The sequence below is a fragment of the Lepidochelys olivacea genome, assembly GCF_965140295.1.
Source record: "Lepidochelys olivacea isolate rLepOli2 genome assembly, chromosome: 4".
Lineage (NCBI taxonomy): Eukaryota > Metazoa > Chordata > Testudines > Cheloniidae > Lepidochelys > Lepidochelys olivacea.
Window position 1 is genome coordinate 38,597,531 of NC_140414.1, and position 20,123 is coordinate 38,617,653.

Sequence of the window (20,123 nt, forward strand, 5' to 3'; positions counted from 1 at the left end):
AGCAAAGTTTAGATCTGAATCTTGTGTTTCCATTTGGGCCCCATAACTCATTAGTTTCTTTCTCATATTTTTATATTTTAATTAAAGAGGTTTACAGAAGCGTGAAACTCATTCTATGAAAAGAAATATTGACCCAAGCCTCTTTCACATTGCAGCTGAGTCTGTGCTAGCAACAATGCTATTTAAACACAATTATCGTAAGCATGTTTTCTGTACGGTTTCCATGACGTACTGTAGAGAAGGGTTGTTTTCTGACACTTGCACTATTTATTCATTCACATTTGTTCCCTGAACTTTTTTGTAGATCTTGGTACAGTACATTTTATCATTTTATAGCATTTTCAATAAATCACAGACTGCAAAAGTTAGTCTAAAACCAAAGGTTGTTTTAAGAGGAACAAACATTTTAAAAAACATAAATATGAATGAGTAAATCATAACACAGTGAATTGTGCTCCAAACAGTAACACCGATATATAAAACTATTTAGATAAAACACTGAAAGAAGGTGCTGTGTCAGGCCTACTCTCTTGGATCATTCAAGTAAAAACCACACCCCACCTATGAAATTTTGCAAATCTCAAACATCATCGTCCAATCCAGAATCCCGCTATCCTCTCAGGCAGCTTCCCCATCAACTCTCTCCCTTCCTTAGAGAAAGTCTGGGGGAGAGGGGATCTTCCAGAAAGGTGGGATCCAGACAATTTAGGATTTTATAGGATAGATCCATACCAACACTTTAAACTTCACCTGGAAATCAAGTGATTGCCACAGCAGAGCAAATATTTGCCAAACAGCACTGAAGGATGACTAATCTTCTATGCAGTGTTGTTGTAGCTGTGTCGATTCCAGGCTACTAGAGTGACAAGGTGGGTGAGCTCACACAGAGCTCAAAAACTTGCCTCTCTCACCAACAGAAGTTGGTCCAGTAAAAGATATTACTAATCTTCTAGGCATCTAGAGTATGATTTATAACATAGATTTCCCTGTTGACACTGAACTCCTGTTAGAAACCCTCTTCATGCCACAACTATGTTAGCAACAACCATGTTTAACCATAGCTGGTGCTAACTCACTTTCACCTGTAGTTGTTGATGTGGCCTACATGTAACAATTGAGATTTCCATTGGACAGGTTAAAATGAAGTACACTTACCCTAGGACCTATTGCTCCTGAATCACCTTTGTCTCCAGGATGACCCTATGGAAAAGTAATATTCGTAAGCAAAAAAATATAAACAATCTGTCCAATAGTTTTTATTGTTGGTAGTTTAAATATTTTTATTACTGTCCAAGTTGAGCATATACTTTATTTTAAAAAACAAAACAAAAAAACTTGACATGGGTTATAAACAAATAGAATATGGGTTTTAGTTACATAGGGGTAACTCCACTGAAGTCAATGGAACGTAAGGATTGAGACTGTTGCAACTGAGAACAGAGTTTGGCTCTTTGTATGTAGCATTTACTATATAATACATTATCGGGGTTGCTTTGGAAATAACAAAGGATCAAATAAAAGGCAGACTGCAAATTCAGTCATTTAAACAACATCCCCATTCTTGATAGCATGGATACCCCACTATCAGAAGCTTTACAAGAAAGCTCAAGGGGTAAGTCATTCAGGGTATGTCTACACAGCAATTAAACACTTGTGGCTGGTCTGTGTTGCTGACTCAGGCTCACAGGGCTTGAGCTGCAGGGCTTTAAAATTATGGTATAGATGTTTGGGACCCTCTCCCCTCACGGAGTCCCAGAGTCCAAATTTCGACACTGCAATTTTACAGCCCCACAGCCCAAGCCCTGTGAGCCTGAGTCAGCTGACCTGGACCAGCCACGTGTGTTTAACTGCTGTGTAGACATACCCTCAGCAACTGCCACACAACTTCTTCAAAAGGGATTTTTCAAACCACACATGCATTTCTTTGTGTGCTCATTATTCCCATTGGGGTTGCAGAACTTCTTTCCTCAGCCACTGCCTCTCTGACCACCACATCATCGTTGTCAACATGTAATGATTTCTTTGCCCTAGTATCCCAGATGGAATAAAGATCTTTATCATCTCACTCTCATCTTTTTCCTCCTGGCTGTCACTAATAAGCTCAGAGGGGTGGAGAAAACTTTATCCATAAGGGCAAACTCTGTGAGTGAACCTTGTCTTCAGAATCTGAAATCTAGTGCTTGGGACTTATTTCACATTCACAGTCACGTCCACAACAAGCTTTCTTGTTTGTCAGTAGCGTCAGTAAATTCAATTAAATACTGCTACTCTTACTCCTGTTTGGATCTATACTTGCTTTTGTGATTCTGGTATGGACAAGGATTATTCATTCACTGATGATACGAGAAAAAAAGAGAGGTGCATAGTGGGAGGAGATACTAACATTTCTGCCATCTGGCTCTATATCCCATGTCATCTTCTCTGCAACAGGAGAGGGCTGGTGGACATGTGGCTAGGGCACTGGCATATTGCTTAAAAATCTGAGTTCATTTCCCTGTTCTTCCACACAGTTCCTGTGTAAGTCTGGGCAGTCACGTAGCCCCTCTGGGCCAGATTTCCAAAGGTATTTAGTTGCCTAAAAATGCAGACGGGTCCCTCGATAGATTTTCAAAAGTGCTCAGGTGACTAAGTCCCATTGGGAATTAGGTGACTAATCTGCTCAGGCACTTTTGAAAATCCCATTGTGCACCTTTCTGCATCTTTAGGTGCCTCAATACCTTTGAAAACTGGTCAGCTGTGCCTCGGTGGCCTTTCTCTGAAAGGGGAATAAAAATAATACTTCTCTACTTCATTGCGATGTTGTGTGGATACCCACCAGAATATCAGGGAGGTGATCAGATACTACAATGATGGAGGTCTCAGAAGTAGTGCTTATCATCTCTCTCTCTCTCTCTTTTGACAAGCAAACACCTTTATCAACCTCCTGCCCCTCCCAAGGGCTCCCTTTTGTGAAAGTCAATGCTGACAACCTATGGGTGAAAAGTGCTACTAAGATCATCCTGCGCACACTGAATTTAGTGGTGAAAATTCCATTGACTTGGTGTAGGATCAGGCACTAAGGCCAGGTCTACACTACAAAGTAAAGTTGACCTAACTTACGTCAGCATACAGCTGCCACAGTAATTACATTCCCTGCACGTGTCTACACTTTGCTTCTTGTGTCGGCGGTGCACGTCCTCAACAGGAGTGCCTGTTTTGATTGTGGGATGGCTCCTGAAAGCCAGTAACAGCCAACGGAAGCAATGTGTTCTACACTCACGCTGTGTCGATCTAATTACATTGACCTTGACTCCACACTGCTTGTGGAGGTGGTGTTATTAAGTTGGTGTGGCAGGCGAGTTACATCAGTGGGAGCAAAAATTAAGCGGAGACACTTCCATAGTTACATTGACCTAACTCTGTAGTGTAGACAAGACCTAAAATAACACATTATTCTGTGAATAATATTCCAGTGGAGACCAAGTTCTTCAGCATAAGGAGGAAAAGAAATCAGGAGTATTTAATTGTTGTTTACACCACCTTGGTTCTGTGAACCACTTTTTATATTTTATTATTCACTATGAGCATATGCTTAACTTTGTGAAGTCAATGGGACTGAAGCACTTACTTAACTTTAATTGTGTGCTTATGTGTTTTGCCAAATGGAGATATACTGCCAATTGAGGGTTGACATTGCAAGCAATATAGAAATGATTCTCAGCACAGCTTTGTTCTCTCAAAGTCATTTAATTAAACAAAAGAATAAATATTCCAGTTTTATTTTGTGTGGACCTCATAGTATAAACTGGCAGACACTAGTAAGATTTTGCAAAAAATATTGCAAATCCATTGAAAATTTTTACTTCCACTGATTTTGAATACACTATGGTATTGAAGCTTTAACTTTTTGCCAAGGTCCTTGGTAGTTTTTCAACTATCTGGAAGACAAATCTGAGAGACCCAAGCCTGGTACATCTCATGCCCAAGATTCAAAATAAACAGCCACGAACCCCCTACAAAACATCAGCAGAATAACAATAAGAAATTATATTTAAATCAAATACTTTTCAATGGCTATTGGATCAGCAAAAGGTAGAAAGTACCAATTTTAATAGCTCTTTCCTCCAATCCCAAAGAAAATGGATTAAAACACAACCGTCAAACAGAGAGAGATAAAGCAGGTACATGGAAAAAGAGAACAGACAAAAAAAGAGACTAATCATTTTAAGATGTTACAACAGAGAAAGAAAGAGCACAATCATGGTGTACAAAATATATAGCACTTGATTCTGCAGACCTTACAGTTAAAAAGCCCAGTGAAATCCCTGGGAGTTTTGCTTGTATGAAGCCTGCAGGATCAGTTATCATTTCTTTCTAGATCAAAGTTGATGTGATATTACTAATAATTTGCCCTGGAAATCTTCATGTTACACCAAAAGAGGCAATTCAGTTGACACTGACCTTTGACCCCTTTGGGCCTCTAGTTCCAGATTCGCCTGATTTCCCCTGTGTGAGGAAGACATAGAAGATGGGCAGAAGAAAAAAGAGAGACAGGAAAGAGCAGAGGAAAAGAGAAATTAGTTCTGGCTATTAGTAGTAGAGAGCAGTGGAAACACTTTATTTTCTATGAACAACCTCATGAATCCATCTAGTTTAGCACCCAGAATAATGAATTAGTATCAATGCGCTCACACTGTCGGTTCCCTTCTTCCACAGGAATTCCACCAACTATTCTCTTACTGATTCTTGCAGATGGCTGGCACAAATAATTTTGCCTTGCAGGGGGTGCCAACTGTACTGCTAGGCCCACCAAGAACTGAGAGGTTAATAGACCCGCTAAGTGTTTACAGGATAGTACTGCTAAAACAAAGTGTTACCACAACAGTTTTCCCAGGAAGTATAGATGAATAAAAATCTATCTGACAGAGAAGCCGGACTACCATTTAAAGATATGCTAAGAGTAGAAAACTTAAGCACCAATCCAGCAGAAAATGCTCGGAAGATATTAAAATGTATTGAGGATTATTTCTTTATTTTTTCTTACAAAATTAGAAAACAAGAAGCAAAATGGATTTTCTCTGAACTTGAAAGGTCACAGTGTTCAAAAAACTCAAACTAGGGTGCTTATAGACACATCAGGGCAGAGCTTCATCTTTTGTCAATTGCCATAGCTCCATCACAATTTCTACCATCTGAGGATCTGTCTCCTTCAGTCCAAATAATGGATTCCACTTAGGGCCTAATTCTGCAGTTCTGAACATTATACTACCACTGACTTTTGGACTAAACTGTAGGTATGTCTATACTGCAGCCGGAGATATAATTTCCAGCTCAGGCAGATGTCCACACACTAGCTGTGATTGATCTAACACACTAAAAACAGCAGTGGAGCCATGGTGGCAGAGGCTAGCTGCCTGACTAGTAGCAGTGTTCAGGGATGAATTTACCTTGTTCTCCTTTAAAGCTCATTTGCAAAGTTTTGTTCTGGTTATTCGAAGCAATTATTGAAATGCCAGTGTTAAATCAGGCTGACCTTTGGCCCAGGAACTCCAGGTTCACCTCGCTCACCCTTTCCAGGAGGCCCTGCTTCTCCTCTTTCACCCTGTCAAAGATTACAACACACATGTATGTACGCATCACAAACCACAGGCAACCTTTAGTATAGTACAAAGTCAGGTCAGAAAAACTAAATAGGATGTACTTTCAAGCTCATGTGAGAGCTATAATGAGATGGAGAACATTTTTCCTAGGTAAATTTACAGCATTCCTGAAAGCAGAAGTGGATGTTTTCTGTAACTTAATCTGAGTCATTTTCCGTTGAACAAGACTGTATTATCTGAGAAACAGTATGTAACAAAAGACCAGAATAAGACATAGACCGAAGGGAGCAAAGTTAAAGTAGTGCTGCCTCTTACTTCCCTTCTCACAATCCTGGGGTGAGTTAGTTCCAGTGATCTAAATGAGTGTAGGTCATGTGATGGGTAAGAAATGAAGAGGTGGCCTTTTAGGAGCCTATTGGCAGCCGGGGTAGCAAACAAATCACTTTTGCTGGCTCACCCTGGTTAGGTGAGCAGCTGTATTCTGCACAAGTGAGAGCTGTGGAGTGCTTTCCACACTTCGCCCAAGGTAAAGTTCATTGTAGTAGTCATATCTAGAAGTAATACAGGTGTAGAATACTGAGTTGGGGTCTGCATTTAAGGGGTGGGGATGGCTAATGAAGCAATTAGGGACTCTAGAAGCCTAGGAATAAATCATGTCCTCTCATAGAAAAGGACAGAAACAGCACCACTCCATAGTTAAGACTGAAACTTTCCATTCAAAGCTTGTTTTGCATTCTCCAGCATTACCTTAAAACACATACAACATTTTAAAAATGGAAAGTTGGCTTCAGAATTGGTCTGGAGTTCTGTTTTTTTCTTCCAAATCTGAAGTGAATGCGACAATAGGTTCACAAAATTTGGCTCTCAATTGGTGAGTCCACAAGACTTCAAAAATTCTTTTAACTTTATTTCCCGCTCAGTTGCAAAAGAACAGACAGAAAGAGAGAGGAAGAACAATGTTTTTATTAATGGATTTATATATTCAAGATCTAGTGCACAGGATCAAAGGTTCATTGCTTGGAGTCCATTTCTTAATAGTTATTAAGATAGATTGTCCATACTGGCATGTTGGCTCTCATGGCCTAATTTAGACGTTCGGTAGCTTTAGAGAGGCTACGTTGACTAAGGCAGCTAAGGAGCTTGAGACACCTATGAATGATTAAGTATTCTGACTTTCTGGTTTTCTCAGGGCACGCTGTAGGCCAATTTAAAGTAACCTGGGTACCCAAAGCATTAATTTTAATATTTCCAAATTTTGGGCATACTTTAAAGTTTTAACCTGAACTCTAAACTTTTTGGCAGTTTTTTTTACAAGTACCACATTCTTATAAGGATTTTCATCCTTAAATGACTGATTATAGACCCTCAACTTCACTAACTTTTTTTTGGTCATTAACACAAAAGAACCCAATATAATATGGACGAGTGTGTGGTAGAAACTAAACTTACCTTTGTTCCTGGTAACCCTGGTAATCCAGGTTCTCCCTGTGGACCAATGAAACCTGGTTCACCCTTTAACAGATGAAAGCATATTAGGTTATTCTTCATTTAATTGAAATTTATTACAATAAAATCAGTTTACTTTTAATAGTATTTTCCCTGATCCTTCAGGGATTTCCAGCTGTGATCCAACAACTATAGAGAGATTAATTAGGGATGATTAATTAATCAGGGATTATTTCCATCAGCATACTTCTTGGAGCAAAGCTTCACGTAGTTTGAGAAAAACAAACTTGAAAGCTGCAAATCTTGTTTTTATGAAGCTAAGGACTGTTCACATGACCCTAGATTATGATGCAATTTATGAAACAAAAATCCACCATGGCAAGACTAACATCATGGTGGATTCAGGGAGTAGATGGGGTGGAGTAGGTGGGCTTTCATTCCCTGTACCCTCCCTGCCCATTTATCTGCAGACCGGAATAACAGGTAAGTAGCCCCTGCTCTCTCCCACCATGGTCAGTCGCAATCTGAACCCAGCTGAGTAGGGAGTAAGGAGGGTCTTGTCCCCTCTCACTCCCCTGCATGTCTAAGGAACAGCAGTGACAATCCGTTCTAGATTAGCAACTACACAAAGTTTTAAATAACTCTGTATGGTCTGTAAGGGACAAACCATATATTTTTCTTTACAGGCTCTTTCTGAATGAGGCCTCATGGTTCCTAGCATTACATTTCCCCCCCCAAGAATCTGAATCAAGAAGAGGTTTAGCTACCAGCCATCATGAGTGCAGGTGGCCCAAATACTACAGAGCTAACAATCGCTTTTTAAAAAAATGTTCACATATAAGTTTTAGGGGTATCCCCGGAATCTAAGAACAAAAATTCTACTTGGCTCTATGCAGCCTGATTCTTCTGGGCGCTGAGCACCCTCAGCCCCTGCTGAAGTCAGTGGGAGTTGGGGAAAAACAGCACCTCCCAGCAGCAGATCATTCATGGCTTCATTTAAAAGAAATCACAAACACTTGCTATTTAAATACCTAGAATGACAGACACATCCATATTCCTTGTTTACAAAATTATTTACATTGATGAGGGAGACATATGGTTGAATAACTTTTAATTCCAATTAGAAAATAAAGGGAAGGATCAACTTGCTCATCGGCATGGAATTACAGGTATGGTGCACTGGTGAGAAAAAACAGTGCAGGTTATGAACTCAGGGAGGTTTCTTGCATATTTACATATGAAAATCACTGCTATCATTGATCAATGTACCACTGGTGGTATGAAATAAAGGCCAGCATATCTGCTAAAGCACAAAAAGAGAGAGGGGGAAGCGAGGAAATTAGTAGGAAATAAATAATGCAGAAGCATGTATTTCTTAATGAGGTTAGAGGGTATGTTATAACAATAAAAATAATCCTATAGTTCACATGCTGTCTTTGTAATGTAACTGTGTTAGTGCATACCAGTGAGAGTAACCTTTGGGTATTCACTGTGGAAGGAGGCATTCCCTTTTAATGAAAAAAGCACTTCGCCTCCACAGCCATGGAATTTCAATAATTTATTTTAAAATTAGGAAGGAGCTTGACAGATCAAAATTATTTTACAGCACACCAACACAAACTATCACCTGGTCAACTCGGCAGATTTATTACTTGACCTGTTAATTATGATTTCTAGGGGAAGAAACAAGTACTGATTCCATGACCCAACTTCTGTCTATCAGAGGCCAGGCTTAGAAATGTTATACAAAGATCTTAACAAAAAGCTTTTGGCTTGAATTCTGGCAGACCATTGTGCATAGGCTCATACCAGAAACTTCATACACTGTAAAAGGAGTGCTGGCAAAATCTTTCCACTGCAGTCCCAGCCTTCCCCCAAGCCTGGAGAGAGATTCCTCTACAGGTGCTTTGTACCAGAAAACATGGAGGATATTGTACGAGGTCTGTGGTTTTACTTCCATGATCTGAGAGTGCAGGGTTTATATCGAGACCTGCTTTAATATTTTATCAAAATAGTTTTCTATAAATTGTGTAATATCCTTGGGCCTGGGATAGGTGTAGTGGGAAAATCGAAGTACATAAAAGGCTTCCACTTTCTCTCTTTATCTGGAAAGCTCAGCCCATCATATTCCTACTTTCCTTCTGGAGCAAGGTATAGGGGTGAGGCATTAATCTGTACAGATACAGAACTATAACCCTGACCTGGGAATGACCCCTAAATATAACCCATCTGAGTGGTTTATTTGTGCTCATAAGGGGGTTCAGGGAAGCTCTGGATGGGCCTTCTGCCAGCCAGCATTCTGGCACCTACTATGACTGCTTTTGGACCACAGATAGGAGTGTGTTTGGCAAATCATATGCTCATAGAATTATTCTTTTGTCTTTTACTTTTTCTTATTGTTCAGAAAAAAGTCCACATCTGTTAATGTTCCTGGATGATAAGTCACCTCAGCTCGTTTCAATGATATCGTACTACATTTCTCAATGTAATAATGTCACCGATGCAAACTGCTGGGGTGAGGGGGCTACAGTTTACAGACAGAAATATGGTTTATAAATACCTGTTGTGCCATTTTAAATAGAAAAAAAAAACTTGTTGCCCTCAAAAATACATAGGTTGATGTGCTTAGTGCCACATCTATGCATGTTCACGTACTTTACTGTGCTGCCACCTGCCAGGGGCACGCCCCTTGTGGCTGTTCTCCGCCCCTCCCCCCACCCCCCAATATCTTAAGGCCTCCTGTGGAGATTGGGTTGATACTTGTAAATGCCCGAAAAACTCCTGCAGCTAAAAAAAGGAGGAATTAGGACATCAGCAGATGTTCTCACAGATTTCTGCTTCTCCAGAAGAGCAATCTGGTGGCACTTCTGAATGTCTCAGCAGATTCAGCTTTGGTGTGGGGTCCAACCTTCACAGACTTACGAGCAACTTCACATGAAGGACAAAGTACCTTACCTCAAGCTTTTTGTCTAGTGTAGACATGTCTGACATGTATAAAGACAAGGGCCAAATTCCAAACTCACATTATGCCCCGGACGGAAGTGGCAGATGTGCAGTACTAGTAGTGAGGGAAAATAAATCACATCAGATGAAGTGAGCTGTAGCTCATGAAAGCTTATGCTCAAATAAATTTGTTAGTCTCTAAGGTGCCACAAGTACTCCTTTTCTTTTTGCGAATACAGACTAACACGGCTGCTACTCTGAATCCAAGCTACTGTACTTGAGCCAAGAGGGAAGTGATAGATAGATAAAATGGAAAATTGATCTAATCACTACAGTTGCGAGGGGCCACAAAACAGGGGAAGAAAAAAAAATGAACACAGCTCTGCTTATAGTCTTCCTAGATCATTGCTGGAGCATGGTTATATCTCTGTACTCAAGCACCAAAACCAGGAAGGGCACTGTGAACCCGGGACCTCTTGGTTCCAAATGGCAGATGGCATAGGGATGCATAAGGGTTACCGGGATCCCATTGGTCTGGTATCTACATACTATTTTGCCAGTGAGTGTCACATAGGTCTCTACTGAAAGCCTGTGTCACACTGGTCCTCATAATAATTGTGAATCTTATGTGTGGATAATATAAAAAGAGTTATGTATATCTACATTGATAATTATGTCCTTAAGGTCTGTGACTTGGGACTGGTCACCAAAAGGTGAGAAACAGATTTTTTTCAGGCAGAAGATGTTTATCTATCCGTCTACATGTACACTGATTATTGTATATGTCACGCCTAATTTTATGGTCTGAGCAAAATGCTTATCAAGTGACTGCAAAGTCTCCGGGGTAGATCCTAGACAGGAAAACAGACGCAGCAAGGATTATCCTGTTTGCAAGTGAAGACAATGGATTTTTGGACTACAACTGCAGAGACACAGACAAACTCCGGATCTTTCCACTGAGGAGTCAACATGACAGTGTGCTTCCCTCATAAATGGAAGATCACAGCCACACCTGGCTCTAATGTGCTGGAAGGATTTTGGGTGACCTTTTGCTCTGTATGAAATGACAATGACAGGAAGTTAAGTTTAGGCTCTAGCATGTGTGCTATGATTTTATTTTATATGTAACCCTTCGTTTCCAACATTTCAACTTGCTATCATTGAATCCCTGTTCTTTGTTACAGAAACTTGCTTTCTCAATAAACAAATCTAAGTGCTGTGTGTTAAGCGAAGCTGTGTTCTATGGTGTAACTGGTAAGCTGTGGTGTACTGTTTCTTTGGGAACAGAGGACCTGGGAAGTCTGAGAGTGCCCAGTGGATCAGGGGCAGGGCACTCCCAGGAGATGCTTGGATGATGCAGGTGTTGGAGTATGCCTATTGTTGACCTGTACAGAGAGCAAGGCCTGTGGAGGCCTGGAAGGCAGTGCTTGTGTTGCTAGAAGCTGGCAGTGTCAGGGGAGCTGACCCAAGCAAGCATAGATAGGGCAGGTGATAGAGAGGTGCACAACCCCAGGAACCCCTTGGGAAACATCAGGCACAAATGGAATATAATGTATTTTCAAGGAAATTCGCATGACCAAATAGGTAGCTTTAAATATAAGGTAAATAGGTAGCTGTTCAAATATAAGAGTGATTTGCGAACAGAACTAAGTTTCAAACTTTAAAAAAATCATTTTTTTAACAATATAATTTATACATTGTCTGTGTATCTCTAACATCTGCCAGCTCTTCAGTGTAACTACAGCATGTTTACTGACAGAAAATATCCATAAAGAGTACTTATGTGCCATTCACAATATGTGCAGGAAACTGTAGGAAGCCCATTCCCTGGCTTTTCTGTCAGCTACTCATAAAGGAAATGTTTGCTTTGCAAACAATATATGTTCATCCTACCTACTGTATAGTGCTAATATTGCCAGATTTCTGCTTTATCATAATCTACGCTGCTCAGATAACAAATCAAATGACTTATAGGTGTGTGAAACATAATGAAAACAAACAGTTTTATCTCAGTAACGTACACTGATGCCCCTGCAATGCAGAGGAAAAGGGAAAATCATTTTGATTAGTCCCTGCTACAGACATGACACAGAAGCCATACAGGATTATAGCTAGAAAATCAAGACTATGATTTGGTAAAAATAATACTTGACAGTAAAAATCTAACCCAGCATATTGCCACAGGAATACAACAGTAAGGGTTGGTTCTGATCACACTTGCACAGATCTTTTACACTGGTGTAACAATTGACTTCACTGCAGTTACTTCTGATCTCCATTGGTTAAGTAAGATGAGAATCAGGCTCTAACTACTGTGGGATGCAGTATCCTTTAATGTAAGCACATAATGCCACTAGGATTCACGGTACCTGCTGTCACACACACTCATCTATTTTAGTTTAGCAAAGGATTTTTCTAGTAGGTATGATAGGTGAAAAATTCACCCCGTGAAGAGCACTCATGCCAAGCCCTCTACCCCCAACTAGGGCCCACATGAAAGGCTCAAATAGACCCTCCAAACTGGGGTTAATGTCATCATAGATGATTAATCATATTTGCTCTTGTGTTAGTCTGTTTAAAATGTATCCTCAAAAACTAAATTCACCTTGCATCACTGATTAAGTAAGCACTAGGTATCTTTCACATCTGCATTTAGTCATCTTTACTTCAGCATCAATAGGCATAAGGTGCTGGGGACAAAAGCTGTGGTCCTGGAAACCGATTCTAGATATAAGCTAATGCAGTTTGGTAGCAGATAAGTGTCATGTCACCATCCAGACAATCCATAGATTCTCAGACCCTGAGATGCTGAAGTGAACACTGCTGTCTATAAAATCAAGATGACCTTTAACCTTGACTTATCTAAACACCTGGTGCAGTTTCTTAAAGCAAAACAGAAGTTTTATCTTTGAAGGATCTATTATAAGTAGATCGGGCTGCAGGAAACTGATCTGGGAGCATGAAATATTGAAGGTGACATGTTAGGCAGGCAGGAGGATTGTGGTAGGAGATTGGCCATTGGTATTTTCTAGAGGATCAACAATTCCTCTACTAATAGTACTGCCAGGAAGCTTAAAAAACCCCCACAGAGGATTGCTTGTTTGTATTTTAGCTTAAGATTTTTGTGTTCATTAGTTATGAAACACTCGCTTAGCAACTGTCATCCCAAAGACTGCCCAGGTTTTCCAACTTTTCAGACCAAGATGTTATTGATTTGTTGGGATTGAGGCAAGTTCCACCAGTTTACTTGATATCAAGATACATTCCAAAAATTATTAATTACTTCCATTATGCAAAAGGACCCACATCATTTGTTGTTATTTGTTACGCTGGTAGACCAGATGTCAGCTCATGCCAAGGTCCCAAAGCCTCAAGTGAACACGATCAAATGTGTAGCTGGAAACCAGTCTGACTCACCTATGTGTTAGCATTGCTAAAATAGGTATTAGACTTGTACCAATGTGTTCAGACTTTATGAAATACTTGTAAGTTGCTGCGTCCATTAATCTCACTTATAATATCTCTAACCCATGCAGTAAGGTAATATTGAAGTGTTTGTTCTGTAATGTACAAATGTTCTCTCTGAAACTGTAAATCCAGCCAAGAAAGAAACATCACCAAGTGAAAAGAAAAGGAGTACTTGTGGCACCTTAGAGACTAACCAATTTATTAGAGCATAAGCTTGAGCTGTAGCTCACAAAAGCTTATGCTCTAATAAATTGGTTAGTCTCTAAGGTGCCACAAGTACTCCTTTTCTTTTTGCGAATACAGACTAACACGGCTGTTACTCTGAAACCTATCACCAAGTGAAATACTGGTTTCCACCCATGAGGAGGGGCTATCTCTGGCCCATCAGGAAGACCTATTGAATCCAAATGGGCCATAGTAAGCCATTAAAGAGCAAGAACTTTGTTGATTGCTCCCAACACAACCATGAAGAGGGGGACATGCAGAAGCGCTCGTCCTATCATCTTGGCCTCAAGACAGATGGGGATAAAAATTCCTGGCCAGAAGGAATTAGAGTTTTTTTTATGCAGTTCAGACTCTAAGAGGCAAAGATTCCTAAACATAAGGAAGAGATCCCCAGGATTAACCTGAGTTAGCCCTAAAGGACTTAAAGAGATGGCATATTTCAGCACTCTACCACCATCTGAAACCTAAGACTGCAACTCGTGTGTGTGTGTATGTTTACCTGTTTCAACCACATAAATAACTCTCATTTCTTTTTCTTAGGCTTTGTCTACACTAGAGACCTTACAGTGGCACAGCTGTACCGAGGCAGCTGAGCTGCTGTCAGTTCTCTCGTGTAGCTGCTCTATGCCGACGGGAGAGCGCTCTCACGTCGACGTAATTAAATCACGCCCAAGGAGCGGAGGTAGCTATATGGGTGGGAGAAGCTCTCCCGCCAACACAGTGCTGTGCACACTACCACTTATGCTGGTGAAACACTGCTCAGGGGAGCGTTTTTTTCACGCCTCTGAGTGACAATAGTTTTGCTGACATAAGTGGTGGTGTTGACATGGCGTCTGTTAATAAACCTTTAATTAATTTACTAGAGGTTTGTCTACAAGTGTGGTCTGTGGTGTGAGATCTAAGGTGCAAATTGACCTGAGGTAAGTGACTGGTCCTTTGGGACTTGGAGTACCCTGACTATTTTGTGATCTTTGGTGTAAAATGACCATCTATCACAGTGTCAAGCTTGCCTGGGTGGCAAGATAGTTCAGAATGCCCCAGGGGACTGTCTGTGAGTCCATATTAAGGCTGCATAGTGCCTGAGGAGTTTACACTTGTTAGCTGGTTGAATGTGATCACATCAAACCACCAGAAACAATAATCCATACCTCTTTGATTTCACTATGAGTGTTCATGCAATGCAGAGTTGCTATCTTGGCAAATGACAAACTACAAAGATACTTTTTGCAAACCTTGTTAGTATTATTTTAGCTCCTAATCAGGTAAACACGGGACATCAAAATGAAAAAATGTGTTAGTCCATTAAAACAAATGGTGTGTCGGACATCTAACAGAATGTAAGCTAGATAGATATTTAGCTAATATTTTATACTTAAAAGGGCTTCCAAATTCAGCAATAGGGAAGCTTATAATTATGTTAAACTTTTTTTTGAAGACAGTCTACTTTTTTTACGAAGATTATTATCTAGACAAATTCTTCAGTGACTGTTTCACGTTTATCAAAACTTTTATGTGAGGAAGTGGAGACAAGATTTAATATGAGAGGCTAAGGGTAAGAGCAACACCATTTACTGTGGGTATCTTGCTTGCCATACCTTGCAAATTTGTACTTTGCTTTTAGACCCCTAATGGTGAAAACACCACCTGTTGTGCTAACAGCATTTTAATCACCAGTAATTTGTTGAAGGATTTACACTGCAACTTATTAGCTGTAGATTTCTAACCACTTACTGACTTAGGTTGTGTCGTCATCTCACAGTTCATATGCAGATCAACAGAATTATTTAACACTTAACACTTTAAATAGGTCTACTCTGCATCAAGTGCCTGGAAAATATTTCTGTAGCATATGGACTTTAAAAATAATATAAATATGCTGCTTAGAATAACACATAAACTAAATATATACGCAACAACTGTTGGTAAGTAGTATACATTTGGTTGCAAAGGAGTAACTAGGGCCTTGCTTTTATCATTAATGTTTTAATGACATAATTTCTTTCTCAGTCAGAACTATGTATGCACAAATAAACTGAACCTTAAAAACAAAAATTGTACCAAAGAGCCTGACAACTTTTTAAAAATTTGCTGACATCTTTGACCTTCTGTTGGTGGTGAGAGAGATGCTTAAGCTTGAAAGCTTGAAATTGTCTCTCTCACCAACAAATGTTGGTTCAATAAAAGATATTACCTCACCCACCTTATCTCTCTAATACCCTGGGACCAATGCAGCCACAACAAAACTGCATATTTTTGACCTCTAGCAGTCATTATATTATGCAGAAATTATATTATTGGGAAATTTAAAGGTATTTTAATTCTCTCATTGAAATACTTATGTAAGGCAATAAAAAAAATATGGGCCCAATTCTCCCTGCCATAGAAAAAAATCTTGCCAGGGCAAAGACCCTCCCAGAACACCATGTGAAGCTGTGTTATAGTGATCAGAGGGTTCCTCGGTCTGAAGCGTTTATGGTAGTTACATGGAAGTGGGAGGGCAAAGGACATTTAGACCAGGAATCTCCAAGGAATACAGGCTTAAGCCTTACAGACCCCCAGTCAAACCTGCCAAACACTTGTCCTTCCCATTTGACAAACCACTCACTCTACCACCCCAGTGCTTTACTGCAAACCCCTCTTTAAAGTTAATATTGCTTCCAGCATGAACCTCTGTAGCTGTATGCTTTGGAGTTCTCTGCTAATGGCTGCATATGGCGGATCCTCCACGACCCACCAGCCCCTTGCTCAGCAACGTACCACCCGCCTCGCCCCCATGCACACTGCAGAGCCCCAGACCCAAGATAGCCCACTGCAGAGAAGGACCAATCCATTTTTTCAATGCCCTCTTCCATTTTTGCTCCTATTAGCAGGGAGAGCTATGGACTGTGCAAACGAAATATCCTCATTTTATCCAGTCAACCAGATATATAGTTAGCCCATCATACATAGGGATGTGCCAGCCCTAAAAGACTCTCATGACTCATGCCTAGGCATATTTAAAATAGAAACAATATGAGCTGTATTCCTTCCTTTATGCTATTAAGAGATTTAGAGGCAGATTGAGATTAAAAAGAACAAAATAAAGCAACTTCAGTGAAAGCAATGAAGTACATCAGGCCTGAATTTGAGCCACTGCCTCCTCTGTTGAGTCTCAGACACTGGCATCTGCTGTCCTTTACTTCCTCTTTTGCTTTCAGAAGGACTACAATAGTGAGCTTACGGTAAGGAAATGAAGGGGATAAAGGTAAACCCCATAAACAATGATCCACGTTTTCTTAGACCTCTGTTTTGATTTCTGACACTAATTCAGAATTGGCTCCATAGGTGCCCCATTGCACAGGCTCCCTGGCTCCCTCATCACCCATGAAACCATATTTTGACTTTCTGATCAACCCAGTTGCCTAATCAACTTCTTAACTTGGAAAAATCTCTCTGGTTTTGTATTTATGACCATTTGTTCAGTTTTTATGATTCGTTAGAGGCAAAAATGTATTATTCTTTAACCTGCCTAAAAACCCAAAGCTTCAGCTTATAACCAGACTCCGTTTTCTACAACATTTATTGCCTTTTAGTGAGTCCAATTTTCATTTTAAGAAAAGTGCAGTGGTGCTTGAAAAATATGTGCTGATTTGCAAGGGTGCTAAAAGTATCAGCAATAATTCTGACGAATGTGTCATGATTCTCCATGCATTAGTCATACAGAATACTTCTTACTTAAAGGCTAATTAGAATTCAAGTCAGCACGATACCTGCTATTGAGGATTACAGTAAAAACATTTGTTGTAATAAGAGCCTTGTTTTTTCCTAAAGGCAGCCAACTTTTGCAATGATTGATCTGCTAAATTATTAGAAGAAAAGAATGAGACTCTATAGTCTGTCCAAAAAATTGTTTTCCTCTAGAACCAAATTAGATGATAAATTTAAGGGGCTTTTGCTGCCAATATTAAAAATGAACTGCAACTGTTTTTACTCATTTATGACTATATAAAATCAAGAAAACATTTTCTATGGTGGCATTACATCATAAGAGTGTTTTCAGTTTACTATTTGAGGTCTCCATTATGGCTGATAAAATCCCTGATTTCTGAATACATGGGTCTGCTAATTGGACTCTCAGATTATTCAACTGGATTCTAAATTTGGACTGACTTTATCTGGCACAAAGAAGCAAATTAAAAGACACTGTAAACCAGTTTCACTCTACCAAATCCATCTTTTAACCTGTAACAGCTTTTGGGGAAACAGAATTCACATCCTGTGTTTCAGTTACTTACGTTTTACCCTTTTCTCACTTCCCTAGTACGTTAGTGTCTTTTCCAGGAAAGAAATCCTGGCTTTTGTGGATTTAGAGGATATTGTTTCTGAGGGATTACAAAGAATTGCATATATCCTGAGGAATGCCATAGCAAATGCTCTTGCCACCTGCAACAGTTAGTCGTTCATTCACAGTCCACTGTCAATGCGGAGTTCATATTCTGGGCTTGATTTTCAAAATTAGGTCTGGGCAATTACATGCCTAATTTGTGCAATTGCCATAGTGACATAAGGAAATTAGATAAGAGGGCATGCAAATGTACAGTTAGTTGTGTAACTACTTTCTGTGCATCCAACTACCTGATTTATGCATCTATTACAATCCTGGTAACGGCATATTCAAATTAGGTGTACAACTGTGTATTATTTTTGTACATATAATTCCATGTACCTACTTTTGAAAGCAGGTCTATAAATCAATGTAACAAACAGTATAAACCCTCCTGATATTACTTCCTCCCACTGTCCATTTTTATCACGACACACATTTCATTGAACTCTACTCTCCAGCATTTGACCTTCACGCACTATCTATTTTTTCTACTCCCAGAGATAACCTACCCCCAGGACATCATTATTTGGATGAGGAAAGGGTAGGAGTTAACCAACCTGCATGTTTCACCAGGGATTTCAAATGGGGGCACATGCATATTAGGAAGCTGTGCAAGTGTTCAAAAAGATAGTTTGGGGTTGAATTTCTTCAGTTTTCAGTGACTTCAGTGAGCTGTTCAGCACTTCTGAAAATCAAAGGATTTTTATTTAGATGCCAGTCACGAGGTGAACTGCTCTGTTTAGAGGGGTTCAAGATCCAGCCCTGATCTTTTTTCTGATTTCTGCCCAGCAAGAAGGAATTTTTGGAATGATGGTCTCTAGGACTAATAAAAGTTGTAGCTTGGCAGCAACACATGCATGAAACAGGAGCAGAGATATAAGAGTTCCCTTCTTCCCAGTAAGGGAGACACCATGGAAAACTAAGACCTGTTGTGAATTTTTTTAAAGAGAGAAAGGAAAACCTGAAGAACACAGAAATGGCTTGTGGATTCCTCTCTAAAGAGAACCAGGCAAAGGATCTACCATGCCTTGGAAACCTGTCAGCCCCTCTAATGCCAAAAAACAGAGCAAGGACTAAACAGACCAGGCCAAAGAAAAAGAGAATAGAGAGTAAGCATCTCCATGGCAAGCCAGTTCAATAGCATCTAAATAAGGGATTTAGGATCCTAACTTTAGGCACCCAGGTTTGAAAATTTTGGCTTTTGTTTTTAAAGTTTTGTCTGCATGGGAGTCACTTTTCTATTGGATGCAAAGTTTATTTGACTCTTCCAGAACTTAAAACTTTGGTTCTGAAAAGTTTTAAGTATTTCAAACATGATTCTTAGGCCACTAAGTCCTACTGTGCAAGCAAAGAACAAGATCCTGGGATATAGTAAGAGAGAGAAAAAATGAAATTCAAATACAAAATATAAATGAAGGTTGGAATTGTCTTTGCTTTCGATAAAGCGAATATGGGACAGACCCTGAGGCCAGTTTTTACTGAGTCCTTACTCAGGCAAAATTTCTAATGATGTCATGCAGCTGGGAACAGAGTACGTTGGCTTGGATCGAAATCACATGGCCTGTATAAGCAACTACGTAGAAAGATGTAGGTGACTGAGTTGGCAACTCTATAGTCTCTCTCAGTGTTGAGAATAGAGCAAACTCTTATATGTAGGTCTCTCCCTGTCACAAAACAAGTAGGGCAGAGAAGCCAAATCCTTCAATGAGAGTTTGCTTGAATAAGGGCTGATTTAAAAACTCAGCTGGGACCTCAAGATTTGCCCGAGTATTTGTCTCATAAAATGAGAGGAACAAGAAGACAGATTATGTCTACTGTTGATGGAAAGCCTGTTCTCGCACAATGTACTATATTGGGCCAACTATTGCAAACAGCTCATCTTCTGGTAAAGGTAAAGCTGGGATAATGTAAAATTTAATGACTGTATTGATTAAATGCCACAAAATTGAACCAGGCTAATAGAACACCTTGAGAGAAGGTCTAGAGATCACAAATGAATGAAATTACAAATGCCTCCGATTTCAATAGGTGAGCCATTTTGTATGTACTTTTTATGACTTCTTGAAGAGTAGGATAAAACAAAGTTACTACATTTT

General features: G+C 39.8%; 1 protein-coding gene across 1 annotated transcript in view; it reads right to left on the reverse strand.

Annotated features, from left to right (window-relative positions):
• The window catches only part of COL25A1 (collagen type XXV alpha 1 chain), a 422,316-nt gene that overhangs the window by 49,100 nt on the left and 353,093 nt on the right, over window positions 1-20,123 (reverse strand). The window contains exons 19-22 of the mRNA XM_084626922.1: window positions 7,029-7,091; window positions 5,513-5,581; window positions 4,441-4,485; window positions 1,156-1,200 (exon numbers count right to left, since the gene is read on the reverse strand). Coding sequence (XP_084483048.1) covers window positions 1,156-1,200; window positions 4,441-4,485; window positions 5,513-5,581; window positions 7,029-7,091 — 222 coding nt within the window. The remainder of the gene's footprint in view (window positions 1-1,155; window positions 1,201-4,440; window positions 4,486-5,512; window positions 5,582-7,028; window positions 7,092-20,123) is intronic.